Here is a 25,000-nt window from a genome sequence, read left to right as displayed (position 1 = left end):
AGCGTGGACGTTCTACAAACTTCGGTCATGTCTTTTCTTTTTTTTGAGTTAATTTGTCTGGCAAAAGGTGATGAAAAGATGATAGCGACAAAGTTCGAACAATATGAAACAATTTCCTCATCATTTTACTGACACTGCCAAACTGCGTCCCCTAACATTACATTCTGCAAGTCCAATTACTGAATTACTTATAAGCATGCATACTAAAAGTTCCTTGCATCACTCTACAATTGTACAAAAAAAACTTTGCTAATGCAATAAAAAAACGAAAAAATAATAATAGGCAAGCTGCGTCCTATTATTTATATACCATCCATCAAAACGTTATCAACTCCAAACTGGTAGTGGAAAACACAAAAATTTCTATTAATGCAGAGCACCCTGCCTCGATGGATTAACAGATGTCTCTGTATTTACGCAGTGATAAGACCTAATGTTTTGGATGCCTTATGCCTACTTCGGACCTCCTAAAAGAGGCTCTGTGACATTCGAATTATGTTTTGGTGTTGTCGCATCCCCTTCAGTAGATTTCCTAAGATTTCCACTACTAGGATGTCCCTGCTTATTATGTCCTCCCTGCTGAGAGAGAGATTACAAGACAGCCATTATATTTCATAATTTCAACTATGATTTAAATTTTTAGTTTCAAGTACCAAATCATTAGAAGAAGAAAAAAAGGTCTCTCCTCACTAAACTACACCAATATGATAGTTCAAATCTAACAGAATCACTTTATATTGAATTCATGCTAACTTGATTGATAGTTTAGGTAGAATATAGTTGATATTAGTATTAGTATTATTACTATCACTTTCACTTCCACTTTCACTTTTATTTTTCTTATTTTATTTTATTACTACCTTATTACTAATCTTTATTTTATGATTGTGATTGGATTTCATTTCTAGCCTACTCCAACTTGTTTGGGACTAAAAGCTTGGTTGTTGTTGTTGTTAATTATCTTTCTACTCAGCTAAAGGGTCCCAAAAGAAATTATGGCACTAGACGCACGAGGGAAAAACAGATATATACACTATATTATACCATCATTTTAATATTGAAATATGAGTTGACCCAGTCTGGAGAAAACGTTTCATGCCACTTTTGCAAACTACAATTACCAGCACTGCCTTTTTATATGAGGGGAGAGAGAGCGGATAAACTTACAGCAGCCTTTTGAGCATTGAGCCGTCTAACCGATGGAGCCCTTGCAACTGATGATGCAGCAGCGGCAGCGGCCACTCTTATCCTGCATAAAAGGTGAAGAAACACAAGAAAATGAGAAACTCAAAAGTCACCAAATTTAATGAAACATTAATTCTAAATTGCTTTTATAGTGGGATACCTTTTGTGAACATCAACAAATTCATCAGTCTCGTCGACAATCTCCTCCTGCATGATAAAAATTGTTAGTATGGATCCAATCACAAATTACCGGCAAATAAAGTTACACGCTGAGGTCCTTCCTAATCACAGCCACTACTCTCCACATTTGCAACTAAACCCAACATTCCTCATATCAGCTACTGCCACCAAAAAAGTCTTTTCAGATTTTGCAAAACATTAACTGTCAAATTTTGGTGAGAAAAGATCTGTTTGGATAAATATTTGACAATTTACCCTGCCTCTAATGAGCCCCTAATTAAAAGCAAAATTTTAATTAAAATCAAGGCACTAAAATTAGAAGTGCTGGCTTTAAGAAACCAACATATAGTGCAATTAAAATTTTGTTGCTTTGCGCAACCTTCGACTTGATGGTTTGGGAGTTGCCAGCGCAGGTATGGAAAGTTGAGTATTACACATAACAATTAGTCCTCATTTGACAATTAGGTGTAAAACATAATGTCTTACCTGTAACAGTTCTTCAAACACATCCTCGAGTGTGATAATGCCAATAACATCTCCCTCTTCAATATCCTCTGGCGAACTTATGGCAGCATTTGCTGTAACTGTGCTTCCATTCGGCTTCTTATTTTGTAGCCTTTCTATGTCAACAAGAACAGATTCGTTTTCTCCAAATTTAACAAGCAGGGGAGCTGTCAGACCATGCTCTCCTCCAGTACCCTCTTTCTTTTCTTGAGATTTCTCATTTTCAGACAGTGAGAGAGGCTTACTTTTAGTCCTTACAACTGCAGCCATGTGGCTGCTTCCTTTTTGAAACTCATTTAGTATGTCATACAAAGGCATGTCTGCTGGAACCCTGAAGAAAAAAAAATTTACGGAGGCTTTATTCATAAATTCAAATGACATTTTGCAATATTAAAGGAACAAGTGAAGAAATGTCATCAGCAAACCTTGGGATTCTCCTAATAGAAACAGCACTAACTGGTGTCTCAGTCTCGGCACGAACAGTCAGAAGACTCTTAACCTAATTCAGTTACAAAATTCAACATTTAGTATAAAAGAAGGAAAGCTGAATGTATACCTCACAATCTAATCACATATTTGGCAATTACCAGCAAAAGCCCAATTATGTTTTTGGGGTTTCCAGAATAAACAGGGACACGACTGTGGCCCCTAGCAAGAATCTTCCCTATTGCTTCCCTGAAAACACAATAAAGACAAAATGAAAGATACCATTAAGCATAAGTTTCAGAATCATCTATCTAATACATGCTCTTTGAGAAGAGAAAACACTTCATTCATGCTTGAGCATGAATTTATAAGAAAGGAAATGAATGCTACCAATCTAATTTCGAGTCGACATCTAGCGAGAATGTCGATTCAATAGGTGTCATAGCTGCTTCAGCAGTCTGCAATTCACAAACCAAGTAATATAAGAAAAGGATACTGGCTTTTGACTAGTGAGCTACAGGACTGCAAGGCCTAGTAACGAATTGGGATCCAGATAATAATCAGCGAAACTGATTATTAATGAAGGGGCAATAATCTGTAAACCAAAGTTAAGTTTTGGTATTACACTATTAGTAAGAAACAAATAGTACTTTCAAAATATTCATACAAATATGTTACAGAAAGTTCTATTTTTAAGTAAAGCATGATATAACGAAGATCATGTAGGATACAATTTCCAAGCGAGCAATATAGTAAACAGTTATTCAGCACCATCACCATATTCAAACAACAATAAGCTGGTGAAATAATTAATGTTTGCTCATGTACTTATCATTAGAAGAATAAGGAAAATCTTGTTTCTGAAAGTTATTAATTAAACAAGGTTTTCTGAGTGGCTAATTGCATTTAGAATGATTATTAAACCTGTGGTTATGCAGAAAGCTAGAGGTTCATACCACTATTGGGTCCCCAAGTCATTTATAAGTTTGGTATGGAAGCATCTAAAGTTTTCTTATCATTTTTAAGCTGGTGTTAAGGCTTATTGACTTTCTGTACAAACTTCAAAAGAACCAATCCATGTAAAACTGAAAAATTTGGACCATACCTTCTCTGTTAAATCTAATGCACCACTTATAATTGTGGTCTCATCATGAGTGAGTTCACCTCCTTTGCCTTCCTGAAATTATAAAGCGTAAGAAACAGAAAAAAACAAAACAAAATATGCGTTTGGAATCAGCAAGGGCACGACAATATGAAATAACTCAAGTTAAAGTACCTCTTTGCTATGGATAGTTACAAGAGCTTTCAACTGTGCACGCCTAAAGAGTGCAGAGTCATTATGGCCAAGCGCCCAGTCAAGGACCTGAATGATGTAAGAAACAGATGCAAACAATGGAATCAAATACAAAAATATATATATATATATATATATATAGAGAGAGAGAGAGAGAGAGATGGGTTACGGTGAGTTGCGAAGTAAAGCGACTATTTTACTTCACGCTCATATTTTGTGATTTTAAAGTTCAAAACGTCGATCCAAACCGTTCATCTTGTTCTCCATATTGAAATGTGCTTGGAGACCAAATTTTACATTTTTTGGAATTTTTTTACTATTTATTAACCAATTTTGAAAGTCGCTGATCTGATGGTCCAGAAAATTTTACTGTTTTTCACTGTTCACAGCAAAACAGCAATTTTCAAAAATGCTTAATAAATAGTAAAAAAATTCCAAAAAATGTAAAATTTGGTCTCCAAGCACATTTCAATATGGATTAAACATCTAACAGTTCGGATTGGTCATTTGGATTTTTCAAATAAAAATACGGCGTGAAGTAGAAATGCGTTTTACTTCGCAACTCACCATAGCCCATCTCTCTCTCTCTCTCTCTCTCTCTATATATATATATATATAGAGTTAGGCTGGGGTGCTATGGATAGCATAGTGGCCTCTATGCTACGGCTCAATATTCGAGTTTTCAAAATCCAAACGGTCGATCCGAACCGTTCATCTTATTCTCCATATTAATATCTGCTTGGAGACCAAATTTTACATTTTTCTGAATTGTTTTACTATTTATTAAGTATTTTACAAAATTGTTGATCCAACGGTGGCTGCACAAAACAGTAAAACCGTTGGATTAGTGATTTTCAAAGTGGCTTAATAAATAGTAAAAAAATTCAGAAAATTATAAAATTTGGTCTCCAAGCAGATATTAATATGGAGAATAAGATGAACGGTTCGGATCGACCGTTTGGATTTTGAAAACTCGAATATTGAGCCGTAGCATAGAGGCCACTATGCTATCCATAGCACCCCAGCCTAACTCTATATATATATATATGCAGTCTCAGTTTCCTTGTATGAAATATGAAAAATGACCTTCCCAATCGGCCAAGCAATAGGATAACAAACGACCATCAAAATGCGCACAAGCCAAACCAAATTTGCACCCACTGCCAGACCATATCTGGAACAAATAGCTTGTGGAATCACCTGAAAAAAGAAAAAGATTCCAATTTATTTTTAATATTTAATTTTTCATTGGATAATTTCCATTTCATAACCATGCATGAACAAAAGTTTAGCAAAAGTTTGGACAAGAGGAAGGACATACCTCTCCAAAAAATAGAACAAAAGTTACAGACAAAACTACAGCAACAACAGGATGAAATATCTTGTCAAGGAATATGGGAAGTGCCTGCACCAGCCAATTTACATAAAAAGCATAAGCACTGAGTTGATTGAAAAAGGTAAAAAGCAGTAAGAAAGAAAATATAAAAGAAAATTATCAACAACAAAAAAAAGAATAACCAGCATAGTTTGTAATTGTATCGTCTTTATGGAAAGGTTTAAAGCTTACCTCCATAGCAGCAGCATTACACAGCAATAAGGTGACAAGGAGCTGGTGCTGCTTTTGAACAACAGGCAAAATTGCAGCTGCAGAGATTTATCAACAATTAAAAAAATTAGAATAGGAAAATTACATAATACATAATCGACTCGAGGTCAACACTCTATAAAGAAGATGCCGCAAGTTCTCAAAGTGGATTACAACTTTAAATAACAAATTTCAAATCATAATCTCCGCATTGACCCAAATGCTCGGTCCCTAGAGCACAATTAATTATCCACCTAATTCATAGCTATCGCTCACGATCACATAAATCCCTCCAATCCCGAATTAACTCATTCAACAAACAAGCCAATCGATCCAGAAGGGAGTAAAAATCGAACGCAATCACTCAAATATTGCAATTTCAAGGAGGTTAAGAGTAAAAATCAACAGTAAATAGAAGGAGGAGGTAAGTATTCTTCACCTGCCTGAGCCTTCTCTGCATTGGTACCGCTGCGCTGTAGAATCTCCAACTCGACAAGGCCGAGAGACATGAGCCCCAGCGTAAGCCCCGACATGATCCCGGCGAAGAGAACGAGAAAGCACGATATTCCGGCGTAGATGCACCACGAAAGCGAACCGAATGGGATATCCTCCGCCGTCGTCAACACCGCCATGCCACCGACTCCGGCGCCGCCGATCGCGGCCCCAGTCAGCATCCTCCCCACCATCAGCGCGCTAACCGCATGCATCGCTTCCCTCGCTTGAACAGTATCGTATACGATACCACCTGATTACGACAGGATGAAGGATTTCCAATTCCGTCGCGCGCTCTCGCTCTGTTCTTACCAGTGGATGATGTCTGTCTGATTCTCGATTTCTTTAATTTCTGTTCACCTTCGTGTGAAATCATGTAGGGTCAGCAAATAAGACAAGACACCAGCTGACCAGCATAAAATAAGAAGCGGTGCGCTTACCCGCGGGGAATCAGATCCAGTGCAATATAGAATAAGATTTGAGTCGTCAGTTTTAATCTGACACGAATCTTATAACGGATCCCAGTATCTAAATGGGGACCGAATTCTAATCGCCCGGCTGGAAGCTCGTTGTATTGAGTCAGGTACCTGGGAGCCAATCTACCCGCGGTGTACCGGGTACGTTAACGCTTTTGTCGTGAAGTATAGTGATTGGTTTATAAAATTATAAATACATCAGTTTCGTATAACAGGATGCGTCCTGTTCAGTATAGATGGAATTGGGAACGGAGAGTACCGTGCCGGGCTTTTCCGCCTCTAATATCAAGCATTAATTTTTTTTTTTTTCCTTCTTTTGTGTAAGGTACAAATTAAAAGTATATATACATTGGATTGCTATTGTTTCTTTTTGCAAGATCTAGCAAGTATATACATTGCAAGGCAATTAGATATAATGGCCGTCCAATTTATATACTAACTAAGCAATCAATATTTATTTTTGTTCGTTGATTTTTTTTGTCTTCAATGTGCCTAAGTGTTCTCTTTTTAACAATTCACCATTTCGTTTGATGGATTGATATTTATTCTACATTAATCTAAAAGATGAAGCATCTGTTTTAATTTTAATTTTGTAATTATTATAATTGACATGTTATTTATAAATGAAGCATCTAACAGTCCTCCAACTCCAATTCTCCAAAAATCTCCGGATATTTTCAACTAATTATGTAAACATCAATACTAAATCCTGTAAACTAATTCAACAAATCCTGTAAACATAAAAACGCGTGAAAGCTGTTAAAAACGCGTGACAGCTGTTGAAAACGTGTGACATCTATTGGGGACCACCTTATGTGAACATACACATAATATCCTGTAAACATACACATATTATCCTATAAACAAACACATAATTATGTAAACATACATATTGTATTTGAAATTATAGCAGTTGAAATTATGGCAGTTGTGGCAGTTAAAAACGCGTCAGAACTAAGCTAAAAAGAAAACGATTTTATACACGGAGATTTTTGAAGAACTGTAGCCCGGGGACATTACATTTTCTCATTTATAAAATCGTTATCAAGTGACATTCTAGTCAAATATACAAAAATTTCGGTTCAATTTAAATAGTATATCTTTCAGGGTTAGCTGGTTAAAAGAAGAAATTTCTTCCCCATCGGGTCAACGGCAACCTTTCCCAATTTCTAGAAGAAATTGATATCTTATTAGTAATTATAATTTTGATTTTATTCCAAGTCCCAAGTCGGCAAGTCCCAGCGAATTCGCATCCTCTGAGATATCTCAAACTTTGAGTGTTTTCTTTGAAAAATCTCAATCCGTTCAAATTCGTTTTGCACAAATCTCTAAGCATAAATAATACTGCCCCTGCGCTATCTCTACAGTGAAAAAAATGTGCCGTGTCGTGACTAACACGACGTGACTTTGGTCTCGTGTTGTGCCGTGCCGTGACCAAGTGAACAGTGACCTGTGCCATGACAAAAATGTCAAGGGATGGTCAAGACACGCGAATGGTCACGACATGCGAGTCACGCCGTGACTATTCACGTGCCGTGTCCAAACGTAACTAATCACGTTTCTCACGTTTAACTATTTTTTCATAATTTAAGTTAGTTTCTTCAAGATTCACCATTTGATTAAGACCTAACAGTTCTAATTACACGTGACTCGTGTGATTACGTGCTGTGTCGTGTCCGGATCTTTCGCGTGCCGTGCCGTGACCAAAATGTCAATGAATGGTCATGGCACGCGACACACGAGTCACGACACGGAACAGTAACACGTGTCATGCTATTTCGTGCCGTTCCATAACGGAGCCGACTCCACCGTACCATTTTTCCCACACTAGCTATCCCGAATAAGAACTCGGTCGCCTAAGGGCTTCCAATCGAAAAAAAAAAAAATAGGCACTCTGTCACGCAAAAAGTTGAGATATCTCAGAGATACCCTTTCAGTCCCAGCACTCCAACAGTGACCAAAGCATCCGGAGATCTCACCAAATGCCTGTGGGCTGTGGCATACGGCCCAATTTGCCAAAAAATAAAAAATAAAAAGAAGCCGCACAGCTTATACCAACGGTCATGATTGAACCTGACGTCTGAAGCAGACGCAGATGGCGCATCCACGAGGTGCGGGAGGACCGATTTTTATTTTATTTTATTTTATTTTATTTATAGCATTAAAAAATAATAAAATTAATTTCATTATATTATTTTTGCAAAATATTTAAAATAACAAAATGACAATGATGAGTTACAGTTAATAAACTGCAATGATTGTGCGATCTTAAATCTTAATGGCTCTCGATTAACAAGTCAAATTATGCTTTTGTTTGTTGCTCAAATTTTTAGGGCCTGTCGCGTCAACAGTAAAAAGTAGTTCAAAATTCTTGTCAATCCATATCCATCCTATTCCATCAGATTCGCCGAACAGGCTCTTAAACTGCAACGAAGTATTGGATCTTGTTTCGAGACGGATTCAGAATTGTTACCTAAGCAAAAAAAATAACTAATTAGATTTAAATTGTTAAAAATAATTAATATTCTGATTGAAAAATTTAAAGAAAATAAGAGATATACTTATTTAATTTGTACATATAATTATAAATAATTCAAATAAATTAGAACTTTGAACTTTTCATAAGAGAGTTAAAATTATTTTCACAAGTAGGTAAACTTTTGTGGGCCTGATCAAGGACAGAACTATAAAATCTTGATAGAAAATGCTAAAAACTAAAATATATAAATTGCGGTTAGTGACAATTGAATCCAAAACTCTTCCCAACATAACATAAGTTCTTAACATTGGATAATTTATGAGGGGCTAGACTATAATAAATGTTTAAAAACAATAAAATTTAATTAAATCTTAGTATATATAACTAAAATTTTAAAATGGTGGCCTAGCCACCTTTTGATTGGCTTTAGATCTGCCCTGAGCCTGATCACTTGGGTACACCCTTGATCGTGTTAGTTTTATAATATTTTATTTTCAAAAATAATGTTACAATTTTTTATTTTTTAATATTATGAATAAATATATAAAGAAACCGCAAATATTTTCGGTTTTGGAAGAAGTGCACTGTGGTCTGTGCATAAACAAAGAAATCGAAAATATTTTCGTGAATTAGTGAAAGAAAATGGGTAATGATTAGATCCTGAAGCGAATATCCGATTTTTTTTTTTTTTTTTTTAACAAAGCCCGTAGGTAGAATATCCAGATCATGATCTTTGGAGACTATATCCCCATCAACAATTACAGGCATTACAAGTTACAACTCGTACAAGGAGCATAATACATTTTTTTTTTCTCGCGTTATACGTTTCATTATTTTTTTCTTTAAATATATGGCTCATGATGCGCGATCTGAACAATTGTCTTTCCATTAAAAGGGAGGTCAAATATTCTAAAAAGTAAAAGATGAAACATCTCAATATTACGCCAGCAAACCTCACGAAAACGGGTCCATATTCGTCGCTTATTTTTTTTAATGCGAGCGATATGCATGACTGATGTTTTATATATAGAATTTTAATGTGAGCCAGTGTAGTTTGAATTTGCTTCTTTTACCATATCTTAATATCAAGCTAGTGATTTCGAAATGAATAAAATAAACAATAAAAAAATGCTGCACATACGAATTCCACGAAAATTGAAATTTTAAAAAAATAATAACTCAAATTTTTATCTAGAATGTATAATTATGTCGAAGTTTATTTAAAATTAAAATAACTTGTACTTTTTTATAAACTATAATTTTGCAAACTTCGCCGTGAAATTATAAGTCACGAAAATATTTATTAGAAATATAAGTCATCAAATTCACAAACATGCTAATGGAGATAAACATATATTTAGTTTTTTTTTTTTTTTTTTGGTTTAGAAAAACTTGACAAATGCTGGCAAGGATTAACATTTAATTAAAGTAACATTACAAATTATAGCACAGTTTCCTCACAGCACAATTTAAATTCTAAATCAATTTTACTTTGAAAGTGAGAGGATGCTATTCAATTTAATTAGGATGATTGGAATTCGACCGCACGACACGATAATAATCCATGCTTACTTTTATTTTATTATTGAATTTTTAAATAATTTTAATTAAGGAAATTTTGTTCAATGTTCTAAAGCCTTCCAATAAAATCATTTAAATTTTCAACAATAATAACAACTAATACCTATCATGTAAATCCAAACATAATCCACTGCTGGAGGAGCAAGGGAATGTAATATAATGTGATTAACAATACTTGTATCGAATTGGATGCTTTATTGAGTATTTCTCATAATTATAATTTGCATGATACAATTTGAGCAATTGGGCTTAAGGGCTTTTGTCTATTTTTAGTAATTACGAGAGACAGAAAGGCGAAAAAGACACTAGGATATTAATGGTAAAATTGCCCCAGCTATACTACACCATGTTTGGATGGCGAGTAGAGGAAATAAGAGGAGATAAGAGGAGATAAGAGGAGATGAAGAATAGAAGGAAATGAAATGAAATAAAAAGGAAGTAAAGTATTTAGCTTCTTTGTGTTAGGATGATTAATGAGGGAAAATAAATTTAATTTTCATTTCCGTTTTATTTTTTGTTTGATTGATTAAAATTTAGAAGGTAAATGGGAAATTCGGTTGCTGTTATAGGATTGTGGCAAAAAACTTGTATGAGAATTATATTAGTAAGATATATGGTTGGTCATTTGTCTTATTTTTCTAAAATATTTGCAATAAAATTTATTTTCATCTGTTACATTCTAAATTGAGAGGGAAACCGATTCTATTGATTACAATAATACAAGGTTAAACCTTTCACTTCCTGTATTCTTCATATTCGATATAATTTTGTCAACTAAACACTATTCGACGGAAAGCTTTCTTTTCTTTCCATTCTCTCCCTTCCTCTACCCTCCATCCAAACAAGGTGTAAATGTTCTCAGGTAGGCAGGCAGTGTATCTCCGGCCATTTTTATTAATATCCCTGAAAAAAAAGAAAATTTTAAAAATAACACTGTTCCTCATTTTTTTTTAAATATGCCCTGACCGCCTGGACCAGGGGCGGCCCAAAACACCAAGTGAGGCGCCCCAGGGCCCGGCGGCCCATACCCCAAGTGAGGCGCCACCCCCTGGGGCGCCCCATTAGTAATTTGGTTTTTTTTTTTTTTTTTTTTGAGAAATCTTAGTATTTTGATTTGAATAATTTTGTTGAAAAAAGTGTTGGGTTTATGTATATGTGTATGTCAAAAAATAAAATATTATGTATATGTGTATGTGTATGCCAAAAAATATAATATTTGATATATTTACGAAGTGATGTCGTAAATTTTTATAACTTTAATTTTTATTTTTATTTCTTTGGTGAACTATATGTATAATATACACACATACACATACACACATGCACATACACATACACATACACATATACACATACATATATACACATACACATACAAAAAAACTCACACATACACATACACATACACATACACATACACATACACATACATATACATATACATACACACATACACATACACATACACATACACATACACATATACCAAATAAATCAATTCGCATAAGCAAAATAGCAAGTTTATCTGCCACCACGTCTGAATAAACCTAACAAACGACTAGTTCTTCTGGTACCAGTGGCAGGTGCGGCATTACTTGTAGAGGCTTGGCTACTAGATGATTGGCTTACAGGAGGAGGGGGTTGTGTTCTACCGGTTGCTTCAGCGACAACTCTGGCATTTTCTCTTTCGTTGTGTTCGTTTATTGCATCTAAATGTAACAATGCAATTCAGTTAGTAATATAATTAAAGCATAAATAAATTTTGTACAATTCTACGTACCTGCCCTGCGCCTGTCGGAAACAGAACGGCGAGCCCGATTTCCCGACGGTCGCCTACCACCCATCTCGTCCATGGTCATTACAATACGCTTGTGTCTCCTCCTTCCCTTTCTTATCCATCCTTCTGAAGGTAATATTCTATCTCCGACATATGTAGGCCACTCATGCTGATCAGGATAAGAATGGAAAGATCCACCCCAAGTGGAAGCAAGGTAATCGGTACGGTACATGTCAGCAACATAGTGATCCTCACAGTAGTTCCTCACTCGGCATACCGCCATCACGTGACTGCAGGGTATGTGACTTAGCTGGGGTCCTTGGCATGTACAGGTTACCGCCCTGGCATCTCCGAATTTAACCACGTACTTGCAAGCCCTCTTGACAAACGCCATAGTGCCGTCTGGTTTACGGGTGGTAGGAACGTACTCATTTGGATTTTGCACTTCGAATTCTGTTCCATCGTTACCCATCGGGATCACGGTCATGGTTGCACCTTTGTCTCTGTGTCGTCTTAGTTTCTCCTCCACCCTTGTTGAAAATGACTGGTTCATCCTTATTAATTCTGCGGCCTTAGCACGCCGTTCCTGAAACCAGGCATTTAACTTGTAGAATGTGTCCTCTACAACTGCAGCCACAGGCAACATCCGGCTCTGCTTGAATACTGCATTCAGCGACTCGGATCCGTTGGTGGTCATAATTCCCCAACGCCAACCTCCATCCCGGGATTGATATATTTTCTCGTATGCTGGATCTTCGTTGACATCTCGGGGATTATTTTTCCCCACCTTCATTAAGTAGAGATTTGCCTTTGGCATGTACTACATAGAAAATAAGGAAATAGAATAATGTAAGTAAACAATTGTAGTAAAAAAAAATTGTTTTCTTAAAGTACAATAATATATGTAAACAATTGAAATGCATGTACCCTTGCAAAACTGCTAGTCATCTCTACCACCCTTCTCGGCTTTTTCTTTCTGCAATTCCATCTAAATGTATCAGTAACCCACGTGTCGCCTCCGGTTGCCTTGGAAAGGTTCTCCGCAACGTGTTGCATACACAACCTGTGCACACACTGGCCAGTACGTGTTGACCAACCGTAATCTTCACGATCAAAAACATATTTTATTCCTTTGTGCTGGTCATAAGGGGAGTGCTGATGGTACCCCTGGTTGTCATAACCTGAAGGTCCAGCCCCAGCCGAACTTGAAGGTCCAGCCCTCGTGCGGGGAACCCTCTTCGAATATATGTCCATTACCGGGACCCCACAAGCTACAAATTGAGTATACACAACTCTCCACAAATTGGCATCTGTTATTGGAAACTTAACAAAGTAAGGTCTACCCCCCCCCCCCCCCCACGTGAGTTGTCAATCCGTGTAGCCAACTCTATTTCATACCTGTTGGGGTTTACAGATGTCTTTTCGTATATTAGCTGCTTCAGTTCCTCAAATGTGGTATTTTCATTAATCTCGAAGCCAAATGCGACTTCTTTCGTGTAATGCACGCCATCTTCATCCCTTTCTAGCTTGCCGCCGACATACAGTGCAACTAACATCTCTTCTTTAACAAACTACATTTTAAAAAAAAAATTTACAAGTATTACATGACATAATAATGGGTACATTAATAAATGACTAATTGAAAAATAAATAAACAAAATTAAAAAAAATTACAATTTTTCTACAGTAGGTGTACAGCAATTGCTACAGTAATTGTACAGTACGCTGCAGTAAATACCAACAATAATGTACAGTACGATACAGTACAGGTCAACAGTAAATGTACAGTACGCTACAGTAAATGTCAACAGTAATGTACAGTACGCTACAGTAAGTGCAACAGTAAATTTGGAACAGTAATTACTAATTATTATAATTATAATTACTAATTATTATAATTATAATTACTAATTATTATAATTAAAAAAACATACCTATTTTCCCCAGTTATCGCCTCCAGAGAAGGTCTGAGATCGGGAAGTGACAGAGGCAGAAAATGCGTTTAAATCACATGACTAGTGGGGCGCCCCAGGGGGTGGCGCCTCACTTAAGGTATGGGCCGCCGGGCCCTGGGGCGCCTCACTAGCTGTTTTGGGCCGCCCCAGGCCCAGGCGGTCAGGGCATGTATGAAAAAAAATTAGAGAGAGGGGCATTTTTAAAATTTTCTATTTTTTTAAGAATATTAATAAAAATGGCCGGTGTATCTCCAACAGAATGTCACCATTTTGCTATAGGAAAGCATTTACAATACTGTAATGTTATTTACAATGATATGGGCAGCAGAATGTCTACTGAAAAATGAAACATGTTTTTCGGACAACGAATTAGCTTAGTAGTCATAGGACAGCATCATTGCTAGCAGGGGTGTTCATTGGGTCCGGTTAAATCGGTTTTAAACTGAACCGAAAGAATTCGGTTTAAACAGTTCGGTTCTTCTAATTAAATGGTGGAAAGATGAATTAAAAAAAAAAATTATTCGGTTCATTTTAGAAATTTTAAAATTGGCTAGACTGAATCGCTTAAAAATTTTAAATTCATCTCCCGTCCAAATCAAATGTATATTATTTAGTTCGGTTTAAACCGGTTAAACCGAACCAAACAATTTTTTCAAAATCATCTTTTAAAAAAAATCAGAAAATTAAAAAAATAATGTTTATTTTTATAATTAATATTCTATTTCATTTCAAATTTACTTTGATTTGTTTGATTTCGGTTTGATTTGATTTTCAAAAAAAGCAAATAAAATTTTAATTCGGTTTGAACCGAACCGAATTAATAAACACCTTAATTGTTTGTCCCCTGAATCAGACTCCGTTTCTCATTCTCACGCTGTAGAGGAGAATGTGAATGTCTTAATGTCTTGATTTGATGGGCGACAAAGACGACCATAATTCACTTTGATCCTACATGTCGACAACAAACTAGCTCCGTCTCAACCACAACTTCTTAAGCTTCTAGCAGCTTTCCCATCTCGCCATGAATTCGGACCCCTAAAGTAACTCAAATTTTGAGTTTGAATCCGGACAACCCAATTTACTTTGACACGAATATTGAAAAATTCTTCATGCATTTTATTTCAATCCAGATTCTTATTGGACGATCAAGATCCAAACTCAAAATTTGAGTTACTTTAGAGATCTGGACCCACTAACCATGCCCCGAGTTCATATCTCTCAGGTATTGCAGAGGATTACCCTCACTTTATGGGTTGAGATTAAATCTCAACTGGTTTGAGATTCGGATCACCAAAGGAGCAGTATTATTGGGCTTTGAGATTCGTGCCAAGTTGAAAAGAACGGTCCGATCTAGTAATTGTAAAAGATTCCCTTATCAGGTATGGGAGAGGATGTGAATTCCCTCCTGAGGCAAGAATTTTGTTCTAGTAGTTAATATTATGGATTTCGATATTGTATGTTACAATCGTAGCTTTAATTGCTTTGTTAATTCAGGAGTATGATGATTAATAATGTAAGATTTTCTGATTGTGTGCCGATCAATGGAGCTAATCTACTAATTTAATTTTTAATAATATTAAAAACGAGTAGGGTTAAAATGTATTATTAGTTTTGTATTTCAATCATGTTCCACATCTTTATCTTCATTTTCAAGGTTTGAACAGTTGATCCTAACCACTCAATATTATCTTTAAATTGAAACGTGCTTGGAGACCAAATTCCATATTTTTTTAGATATTGTACAAAATTATTGTTTTAAAAGAATTTCGAACCATCCAAAATAATAATTTTGTATCTATCTAAAAATATAGTGAATTTTTTTCAAAAAATATAAAATTTGGTCTCCAAGTACATTTTAATATGAAGATTATATTAAACGGTTCAGATCGACTGTTCGTATTTCGAAAACTAAGAAAATAATGTGAAGCATGATTGTAGCACAGAATTGCATTATAACCTTACTCATTAAAAATTATTAGTAATTGTTGTATTTGAAAAATAATAGTGTCAATTGATCTTATAATAAGCCCATTTCCATCCGCCTAGGCCCTCATCTCTCCGTATTAATAGCACCACGTGTGGTTTGCGACCATAATCATGTTTTGATGGTTGTCTACATTGTTGCAAGATGAAGGCCGGGTACAACTAAGTACACACGGTGCTTAATTAGCTATTTTTATGATTTTTAAAATTTTACTTCTGTATATTGACATTTAGTTGAATTTTTTTTTGATATGCATTAACCTCATTTTGTTTTTGATGTGTATTAATTAGAATCTCTTTTGATGTGTATTTTAGTTATGGATTTTTTTTAAGGTTAGTGGTTTTAAATACCAACTAACAATTTTATTGATAAAAAATATATTTACAATGGGTCAAATGACCATAATACCATAATACCTAAATTTACTCTTTTATTCTCATAAAATCTAATTTAGTATTCTAATTCTCATCTCGCTCCATAACCGGATCTGCTTCTTCAACCGCTGTCGTGCTCTAACGACAACCGGATCTACTTACCGTCGTGCTCAAATCAAGATGTTGATCACTGTAATATTTTAATCGTCATCTCACTCTACGACCAGATCCGCTTCTTCGACCGCCGCGCTCCAATCGACAATGACTGGATCTACTCACCGTCGCGCTCCAATCGAGATGTTGATCACCCTAACACTATCTCGCTTCACAACAGGCAACCACCGCCGCGCTTCAGCGACAAACAAATCTACTCACCGCCGCATTCTTATGGAGATATAAACTATACGCTCCGAACTCCGACGATACCGCACTCTCGGCTCCGCTTGGCTCTGGTTTCTCTCCTCTCTCTCATTCTACTCTCCACTCGAGAAAGTAGAACCGAGAGAGAGGAGAGGGTTGTGCCAAAAATAAAGATTACGAGAAATGGTCGAGTTGAATAGAGAGAGAAAGGAGGAAGATTTGAGTTGTGGTGCACTGGCGGCTGTGTCAAACCCTAATCGCTAAGGGAATCCTTATTTCGCTCCCCAGCGAAAGAGCGAGAGATGGAGTATTTTTAAACCAACCTACATAATTCTGGATTTTGAAGTTTTATACAAATTATAGGTTCGGTTTGACCTGGTCCCCTTGGAATTTTTTTTGCCCCATCTCTGGACTTTTAGTTTGTAATTAATATTAAATTTAGGGTTAAAATTATGATAAATTTCTTGAATTCTAATTGGTAATTAGGATTAGAAGTCAAAGTATTGAAAATTATAAATTAGAGCATTAGATATTAGAGCATTGCTTTATATTTAATATCCAATTAGCTAATGAATTTGAACCTGATTAACTATTTAAATCCGATTCATTATTTTTTTGTCTCTCCCTGACAAAAATTCTAGATCCGCCCCTGACTTCCAAGTGATTAATCAAATATTCAGTTATCTATTTTTAAATATGGTCTTAATTAGCCACCCCCATCTTCAAATCCTAGCTAGTTCGTCCCGGTAAGTACATAGGTCGAAACTCAAGTTAACGGTCGCTGAAGTAGTAACGGTCAATATGAGTGCAAAGACAATAGCACTGGTAATTGCAGTGCCAGTATACTGTAAATTATTAGCTACACCATTAAATTTTAACTTCGGAGATCTATGTTTAGATTTTCTTTTAAAATATTTTTAGCATTAAATGAGTGTTAAATTTTGAAATCATCCGAATGTTTAGGTGCATATATATAGTATAATTGTATAAAGCAACATGTACAATGTTTAGGAAGATCTTAGTATTACTTACAAATATTTCACAATATTTGAATACATTGAAGGAACGCAACAAGAAAATTCAATCATAAAGGTTTTCTTAAATTGCTGTGCAATCTTGCTTGAAAATTTAGGTGGTAATTGCCATCTATATAGCATATATTCCCTTTTCTGTTTCCCATTACTAGCTAATGAGAAATTAAAATGCATATCCACACCTTCTCTTTCTCTTCCTCCTTGTTCCTCTCTGCATATGTTTTTCTACACAGTATCTTAGCCGTTGGATCGGTCCCGGTGGCAAAAACAATCACAGTTGATAAATCAGGCAATGGCAACTTCACCACAATTCAAGAAGCCATCAATTCAATTCCTGATGGGAATTCTCAGTGGATCCAAGTATATATTCGCCAAGGAGTTTACATGTACATTTTCTCCATGAAATCCAAACTATAAGCATAAAAATTTTCTACCAGTATTCATTTTTCTTTTTGCTCTCTGTGATTTCTTTTTAAATTATTTTTTTGCAGAGAACAAGTTATTGTTCCAAAGGAAAAACAATTCATTTTGCTTGAAGGGGAGGACTGGAGCTCAACTGTAATACAATGGAATGGACATACAATGCCTAGTGATGTAAAGCCTACAGATGATGAGACTTCTACTGCAGCCTTTGTTGTCACTGCTGACAACTTTATAGCTCAAAAAATAACATTTCAGGTTTTAGTAACAAATTTTTTTTATGGTACTTATATTTATAATTCCAGATGCCTTATGTTAAAAGTATATATACTTGACTGTGTTCTGTTCAAACCGGATCTTTTTATTAAACAACAGGGAAATTAATTAAGTATTTATAATTTCTTTGGACATATTAAGCTAAAAAATAATAAAATTAATTATGTAGGAGAACTGCCAAATTTATGGATCAAACCAAGAAACTGGAGATGCCAGCATCCTTAAAATATTATGGACACTAAAATTGCTGACGTCTATATGATATTATTTGTCAGAATGTAAATGTTTCTTTTTATTATTATATATATTTTTTTCAACAGAATGAGAACTTCATAAAGTTTCACTGATATAATTTAATATCTCAATTATAGTTTCGGACAATTTTCTATATATTTTGGAAGTTGACTAACTTTTGTACATTATAAATGTTTCACAATGAAAAACGTTATATTATATATTTTTTTACTGAAGGGATTTAAAGGACTCATATTTTATGAGAGGAGATTTTAAATACCTTCATTTTTTGTGTCAAGATGCTTCTAATTTCTTAATTTTGTAGTAACAAATATTTTAAAACCCAAATGTCAATAATATCATTAGATATGATATGCATTATTGTTTAAACTTGCACATAAGAATGATATATTTTTTTCAGTTTGTTTTTATATGAATCAATAAATTCAAAAATTAATTAATGTAAAAAATTATCAACGTGGATGTATTTTTGCAAACTCTCAATGTCAATCAAATAAAGTCAAAATTACACTTGGTTGCTTGTTGTGGTTACTTCATGACATGGGTGTTTTATGTTTCTCTATTGAAGTGATTATTAGTATTTAATATTTACCCATAACATACTTGATAAAATTACTTCTTGAGGCCTCTGTATTATCCCAACAGAAGGTGCTAATTAACTTTTATGTAACATTATCCGGGCATCTTTGAGAGGCCAATTATACCATGAAGAAGAAAATTAAATCAAGATATTTATGAAATATAGGACATTCAAAACTCAAAATTTAGGAGTGAAAAAACTAATTATAAAATAACCACTCATCATAGAATATTTTTACAAAGTAGTGTAATGCAGAAAAGTTAGTCAAATTTAAATAATCATAAAATATGTTTCCCCACCCTTCCTACAATTCCCATGTCTTATTTTTTTAAGATGTTCCTTTGTATGGAAAATATATGCTTCAAAATTAATTAAATGTAAGCTCCTGTTTATGACAGAACTCATATGACTATAGAAAAAACCAAGCGATAGCAGTGGCAGCATACATAGAAGGGGATAAGTGTTCCTTTTACAATTGTAAATTTCTAGGCTACCAAGATACATTGTGTGACTTCAATGGCCGACACTACTTCAACAATTGCTGGATTGAAGGCGGAGTGGATTTCATCTTTGGCATTGCTGCTTCAATTTATGAGGTTTAATTTGTCCTTTAGAACTAGTATACATAAACCATTGCATAATCTTGTTTTAAATGCAGTACCATGCATGTTTTCTTTGTTAGGGATGCACGCTAAACTCCATACTCATAGATCAGGGACCAAGCTGGTTTACTGCACATGCTAAGGTGAATCTTTCGGCGCCAGGTGGATTTGTGTTCAAGAATTGCAACCTCACTGGTTCAGGCAACATGTATCTTGGCAGAGCATGGAATGAGCACGCAACTGTGCTGTTCTACCAGACATTCATGTCCGGTCTTGTTGTGCCGCTCGGCTGGGATTCTTGGCAACACGACGTGTATGTTAATTCCTTGCTTTAGTTGATTTTATTATTTTCTTATATACAATTCTTGCAAAATATGTACTACCTTTGCAAGAACTGTGTTTTCTTTCTTTTGTCTTTAGGGCTTCTGATTGAATATGTAAATTTGATGCTGACATCAATAAATTGAGCAACCAACGATCCATGCAATTAATAATGAAAAATGTTCTGTGTGAATTTCAGGTCTCAGATCACATATGCAGAGGAAGATTGCATCGGACAGGGTTCGAACCAGAGTCAGAGGGTGCCATGGGAGAAGCAGCTCAGTGCGCAAGAATGGAACGGATTCATCGGCCATGGATTCATTGATCAAGACGGCTGGATAGAGCAAAATGCACCTTGATGAACAATGAAGAACAGGATGATTCATTTATTTAGTTCGTTTCCTTTGATTTCTTAATTAGCCTACATTTAATAATAATAGAGTGAATATTTATCACATTCCACCATGTGGAGAATAAATATCAACTTTGCATATAATAAATACGAACTATGTACAAGTTTGTTCTGCTCCTTGTGAAAACGCAGCATTATTGTAAAATTAGTTCTGCTGTCTCGAACCTAATATGTGTCAGTGTCAATTCTTCCAAATTCTTATCGTCCTCAGCTTATATTACTACTAATAAAATGCACAGGAATCATAGAAATAGCTTTTTTACTTTTACTTTAAATAAATTAATAAGTAAATAAAAATTCTAATAGAATAACAATGACATGCTATATTTTAAATTGTCTCCCAAAACATTAAACACTAGTTACCACGGAGATGGAGTCACCCAAAATGATGGAAGAAATTTACGCTGATCCGCGCTTCCATTGTAAAGGCGAGTTGATTTCTTTGCAATATCATACATACCAATATGATAATTAGGTATGTGACTTTGTAACCTACCAAAACCATCCTCTGTGAAGTAGATGCAGCCTGCTCTGCTTTTCTTCTTTCACCAACCATCCTCTGCTTTTATTCATTCTGTGGACTAGTAATAGACGTTCTGATACTATAACGAAGTATCTCTTCCTAAAATAATTAAAATAGGAAATAAAAAGGTTCTTCTCCAGCAACAACAATTTCTATGGAGTTTGGATTCGTGATGTTGCAAGACATTACAATAGCCCAATTAGTAGTGGCATAAAACTTTCTTTGATAATATATTATATCAACAAGTGTCAGTAAACAACTTTTGACATTCGTCGATTTTTTATCGCCTATTCTACAATAGGGGAGTTGCCCCACTTTTCTGACTATTGCCATTATGATGCAATCTTGATCAGATATTGTTGGATTCATTGATAAAATTGCTTTACGTTTGTAACTAAAGCCATCAAGTGGAACATCTGGTTCACCTTTATAATCTAACCTCATGGTGAAAGTGTCAACTGAAGAAAGTTGTATTACACGCCTTGTCAATGGGTTCAAAAGGCTAAGTTCCTTACCAGTGGTACTTGCTAGAACAAGTCAGCCCCATGAAGATCCACAAACCCACTTGTTAGCTATCTCTGGCATAAAGATTTCATCACTTGCTAGTTCTCCACTTATTTTAATAAACTTGCACGAATTTGAGTCTGGTTCGCAAGCGTTAAACAATAATATTGGAACTCCGAATGGTATATTTTTAGGAACACAACGGAAGTGGATAACTTGACAACATTAAATAATAGTAAATTAGTTCAATTAGTTAGAGGAGCTTATGGGGGTTTATCATTTACCCTCCAGTGTCGGTCTAAAACAAATGATTCATTTAAAAAAAAAATTGATATATCTTTCTTACTGGTACCGGGTTTGGTACTAGGAAATAATTTATTTTTAATAAAACCTGATGGAAACAGCCACTTTCAAAAAAAAGAAGTTTAATTTCATAAGGGAGATCAAAGAAATATCATGGCAAAGTTGCCGAATATTGTTTCCTGCTGCTTCTGCCTGAGGTGCAGAGGATTAGACGAAAATATTTCTTTCCATATAATTGCAAGCAGTTTCTGGCATTGTGAAGTTACGAATAATGTTATCTAGCTTTAATATATTGTAATTCGGGAGTTATTTTCATTAATTATGATGTCAAGTGACATTATACATGGTTGATGTGCATAAGTTACGGTTTTAGGGAATGGCTGAATGAGGGGGGGGGGGGGGGGGGGGGGGGGTTGTTCATAACGCAATAATAATGTTTTCTCTAAGAAATGAAATTTATAGACTCAAATCTATCCTGAACATATGCAAAGCAATTTACATTATTCATGAAACCCAGACGTACATTAATTACACAGATGACACAAGCTTTCAATACATATGAAATATAACATAAACAAGATTTAAAGCAATAATACATGCAGTTACATGCATGGTCTTAATGAAGAAGTTTTGGTAAACAAACGAAGAAGATGATGATGATATAAATTTGCTTGACTTGTTGTATGTAGTTATCTTTTTATTTCTACCAGCTGACATTGTTATTAGCAAACACAAAATGGAATTTCATGCCCTCTCTTACTCTTCCTTCTTGCTCTTCTCAGTGTATGTTTTTCTACATTGTAGCTTAGCCGTTGGATCTATCCAGGCGGTGAAAACAATCACAGTTGATACATCAGGGAATGGAAACTTTAATACAATTCAAGCAGCCATCGATTCAGTACCTGACGGAAATTCGCAATGGATCCGAGTTCATGTTCACCAAGGAGTTTACAAGTTCATTTCTCCATTCCATCTAACTATAAACTTTTGGTTTCTAAAACCAAAAACCAAAAACCAAAATCATAATTATTCAGTTTTCTACCTGCATTTATTCTTCAGTTTTCTTTTCCCTTATTGTTTTTCATTTAACTCTGTGTAGAGAACAAGTAAAAATTCCAAAGGAAAAACAGTTCATTTTGCTCGACGGGCAGGGCTCAGATTCTACAGTAATCCAATGGAATGCACATACGGTACCTAGTGATGAAGAATTTGGTACGGCGGCCTTTTCTGTCAGTGCCGACAATTTTATAGCTCGAGAAATAACATTTCAGGTTGGAGTAACAGTACTAATTTGTATTTTTAAATTTATATTTTTTGCTTGCAGTTTGTCAAAAGTATGATTTAAATAACTTGATACTTTCTTCAAATATTTCGATTCGTTTCATCGGACAAAATAGTTGATTTGCCAGATAGCCAAAAAGGAAAGTACTTTCATAATATATGAGACTAAGAAAATAATATTAGTAGTATGACTATAATAACTGAGATGGTGCTTAATTTTCAAGTTGACTCATTCTAATAAATATGTTCAGTTTAACACTTTAGAATGAGTCACTGGGAAATCAAAATTCCCAAAAATAATTATTGAAAAGACGGAAATAAATAGTTTCGCTCTGCATCTGTCTTTTTACAATTAAATTAGAATTCGTTCGACTACAAGAGCAACAAAGCTATAGCAGTGGCAGCAGCCATACAAGGGGACAAGTGTTCCTTTTACAACTGTAAGTTTCTTGGCTACCAAGATACATTATGCGACTATCAAGGCCGGCACTACTTCAACCAGTGTTGGATTGAAGGTGGAGTCGATTTCATCTTTGGTCGAGCTGCTTCAGTTTATGAGGTTTAATATCCAACCTCCTTTTTTGAATTCCCCCCCTGGATTCCATCCAAATTAAGTGTCAATGGAAACAATTGTTCCCAAACCCTTGCAAGTCCTGTCTTGGTAAGATAACTTTAGTATATTTCTTTTGCAGTTTATATATTATCACAACTATATCGGGGCTTTTGATGCAAATCTGGTTAATATTACGACGGAAAAATGCAATGTGTACTCTTTTGAATTTAGTAGCTACAATTGATTGATATATAATTTGATTTCTTTTTGTACCGGCACTACAAAATCTATATACTATGAAGTAATGTCCTTTAAAATTAGTATACAGGGGCTGCATATTTTGGTTTTACATGCAGTATACAACTTTGTCTTTATTTTTTTCTCTGTTTCTTTGTTAGGGATGTACATTGAACTCAATACTCTTAGAAAAGGGACCAAGCTGGTTGACTGCCCATTCAAAGGTGAATCTTTCCGCACCAGGTGGATTTGTGTTTAAAAATTGCAAAATCACCGGTTCAGGCAGCATGTATCTTGGCAGAGCATGGAATGATCACGCCACTGTGCTGTTTTACAATACTTTCATGTCTGATCTTGTCGTGCCACTCGGCTGGGATTCTTGGAAACAGCACGATATGTATAATCCTTGGCTGAGATGATTTTAATCCTTGTTGCTGAAATTGTACCACTTCTTCAAGCAAAAACAAATGCTCTGAATAATGATAGTACTCTTGTGTGAATTTTCAGGTCTCAGATCACATATGCAGAGGAAAGTTGCACTGGCCCCGGTTCGGACAAAGGTAAAAGGGTGCCATGGGAGAAGAAGCTTAGCGCACAAGAATGGAACAAGTATCTCGGCCGTGAATTTATCAATCAAGACGGCTGGATAGAACAAAATGCTCCTTGAAGAGTGATGAGCCAAAATTAGCATAGCTTAGCAATAGTCATATTCTTTATTATCTGATTTATTTATTAGCTTACATCTTAATTAATAAAAAATAGTGATGGAGCAATCAGAATTTTCATTAGGTACTAAATTTCTTCTGTTACATGTTAGTATCTGTTTATTGTCATACTGCATGTTAGGTGATCAGAATTTAATTGATACAAATAGTTAACAGTTTGGCCAATAATTAAAATAGACAAAGATCTAAAGATTTTTTTTAGTTTTTTATCTTCAAAATTCTATTTATTCATCTTGTTAGTCTGCCATTCTGCCTTGTTTAGCTCAATGATAGTGAACTCTAATACAAATAATAAACAATTTGCTTGTACTGTCAAAATACA

General features: G+C 35.1%; 4 protein-coding genes across 5 annotated transcripts; 2 read left to right on the top strand and 2 right to left on the bottom strand.

Moving 5' to 3' along the window:
- Positions 1-96: 96 nt before the first annotated feature.
- LOC144573586 (DUF21 domain-containing protein At4g14240-like) lies at positions 97-6,049 on the bottom strand. Of its 2 annotated transcripts, none has more exons than XM_078323368.1 (13): positions 5,614-6,049; positions 5,157-5,233; positions 4,911-4,994; positions 4,676-4,789; positions 3,572-3,658; positions 3,401-3,472; positions 2,686-2,753; positions 2,457-2,544; positions 2,295-2,368; positions 1,852-2,200; positions 1,346-1,392; positions 1,168-1,249; positions 97-576 (listed from the first exon to the last, which is right to left on the bottom strand). In XM_078323368.1, exons 1-13 carry the CDS (start codon positions 5,879-5,881, stop codon positions 454-456), a joined length of 1,533 nt encoding a protein of 510 aa, XP_078179494.1. In that variant the 5' UTR covers positions 5,882-6,049; the 3' UTR covers positions 97-453. The 2 variants fall into 2 exon arrangements, with proteins under 2 accessions (XP_078179494.1, XP_078179495.1); XM_078323369.1 differs by having other exon boundaries at positions 97-579; positions 5,614-6,048.
- A 5,674-nt stretch (positions 6,050-11,723) lies between these two features.
- LOC144573675 (uncharacterized) lies at positions 11,724-13,051 on the bottom strand. The gene is made up of 3 exons (XM_078323451.1): positions 12,907-13,051; positions 11,983-12,799; positions 11,724-11,911 (listed from the first exon to the last, which is right to left on the bottom strand). Exons 1-3 carry the CDS (start codon positions 13,033-13,035, stop codon positions 11,724-11,726), a joined length of 1,134 nt encoding a protein of 377 aa, XP_078179577.1. The 5' UTR covers positions 13,036-13,051.
- A 4,927-nt stretch (positions 13,052-17,978) lies between these two features.
- LOC144573674 (putative pectinesterase 66) lies at positions 17,979-20,499 on the top strand. The gene is made up of 5 exons (XM_078323450.1): positions 17,979-18,046; positions 18,178-18,364; positions 19,616-19,813; positions 19,900-20,132; positions 20,340-20,499. Exons 1-5 carry the CDS (start codon positions 17,979-17,981, stop codon positions 20,497-20,499), a joined length of 846 nt encoding a protein of 281 aa, XP_078179576.1.
- A 1,018-nt stretch (positions 20,500-21,517) lies between these two features.
- LOC144573673 (putative pectinesterase 66) lies at positions 21,518-24,635 on the top strand. The gene is made up of 6 exons (XM_078323449.1): positions 21,518-21,761; positions 22,593-22,836; positions 22,982-23,153; positions 23,525-23,722; positions 24,115-24,350; positions 24,461-24,635. The coding sequence occupies exons 1-6, from the start codon at positions 21,518-21,520 to the stop codon at positions 24,618-24,620; spliced, it is 1,254 nt and encodes a 417-aa protein (XP_078179575.1). The 3' UTR covers positions 24,621-24,635.
- Positions 24,636-25,000: the final 365 nt, after the last annotated feature.

Source organism: Carex rostrata, chromosome 21 (assembly GCF_964058835.1).
Source record: "Carex rostrata chromosome 21, lpCarRost1.2, whole genome shotgun sequence".
In the NCBI taxonomy this organism is placed as follows: domain Eukaryota; kingdom Viridiplantae; phylum Streptophyta; class Magnoliopsida; order Poales; family Cyperaceae; genus Carex; species Carex rostrata.
The sequence above is the reverse complement of the archived record's forward strand: the minus strand, read 5'-3'. Positions and strand labels throughout refer to the sequence as shown.

Bases quoted from the DNA above. Each gene is read 5' to 3' on its own strand.
- LOC144573586 (XM_078323369.1), bottom strand. From the start codon at position 5,881: ATGCATGCGGTTAGCGCGCTGATGGTGGGGAGGATGCTGACTGGGGCC. The intron at 4,790-4,910 runs GTATGTCCTTCC...TTCTTTTTTCAG, and splicing joins TTGTTCTATTTTTTGGAGAG to GTGATTCCACAAGCTATTTG. The intron at 3,659-4,675 runs GTCATTTTTCAT...TACATCATTCAG, and splicing joins TTGCTTGGCCGATTGGGAAG to GTCCTTGACTGGGCGCTTGG.
- LOC144573675 (XM_078323451.1), bottom strand. From the start codon at position 13,035: ATGCAACACGTTGCGGAGAACCTTTCCAAGGCAACCGGAGGCGACACG. The intron at 12,800-12,906 runs GTACATGCATTT...TTTTCTATGTAG, and splicing joins TGACTAGCAGTTTTGCAAGG to TACATGCCAAAGGCAAATCT. The intron at 11,912-11,982 runs GTACGTAGAATT...TGTTACATTTAG, and splicing joins TTCCGACAGGCGCAGGGCAG to ATGCAATAAACGAACACAAC.
- LOC144573674 (XM_078323450.1), top strand. From the start codon at position 17,979: ATGGCAACTTCACCACAATTCAAGAAGCCATCAATTCAATTCCTGATG. The intron at 18,047-18,177 runs GTATATATTCGC...ATTTTTTTGCAG, and splicing joins GGAATTCTCAGTGGATCCAA to AGAACAAGTTATTGTTCCAA. The intron at 18,365-19,615 runs GTTTTAGTAACA...TGTTTATGACAG, and splicing joins CTCAAAAAATAACATTTCAG to AACTCATATGACTATAGAAA.
- LOC144573673 (XM_078323449.1), top strand. From the start codon at position 21,518: ATGGTGAAAGTGTCAACTGAAGAAAGTTGTATTACACGCCTTGTCAAT. The intron at 23,154-23,524 runs GTTGGAGTAACA...CAATTAAATTAG, and splicing joins CTCGAGAAATAACATTTCAG to AATTCGTTCGACTACAAGAG. The intron at 24,351-24,460 runs GTATAATCCTTG...GTGAATTTTCAG, and splicing joins TCTTGGAAACAGCACGATAT to GTCTCAGATCACATATGCAG.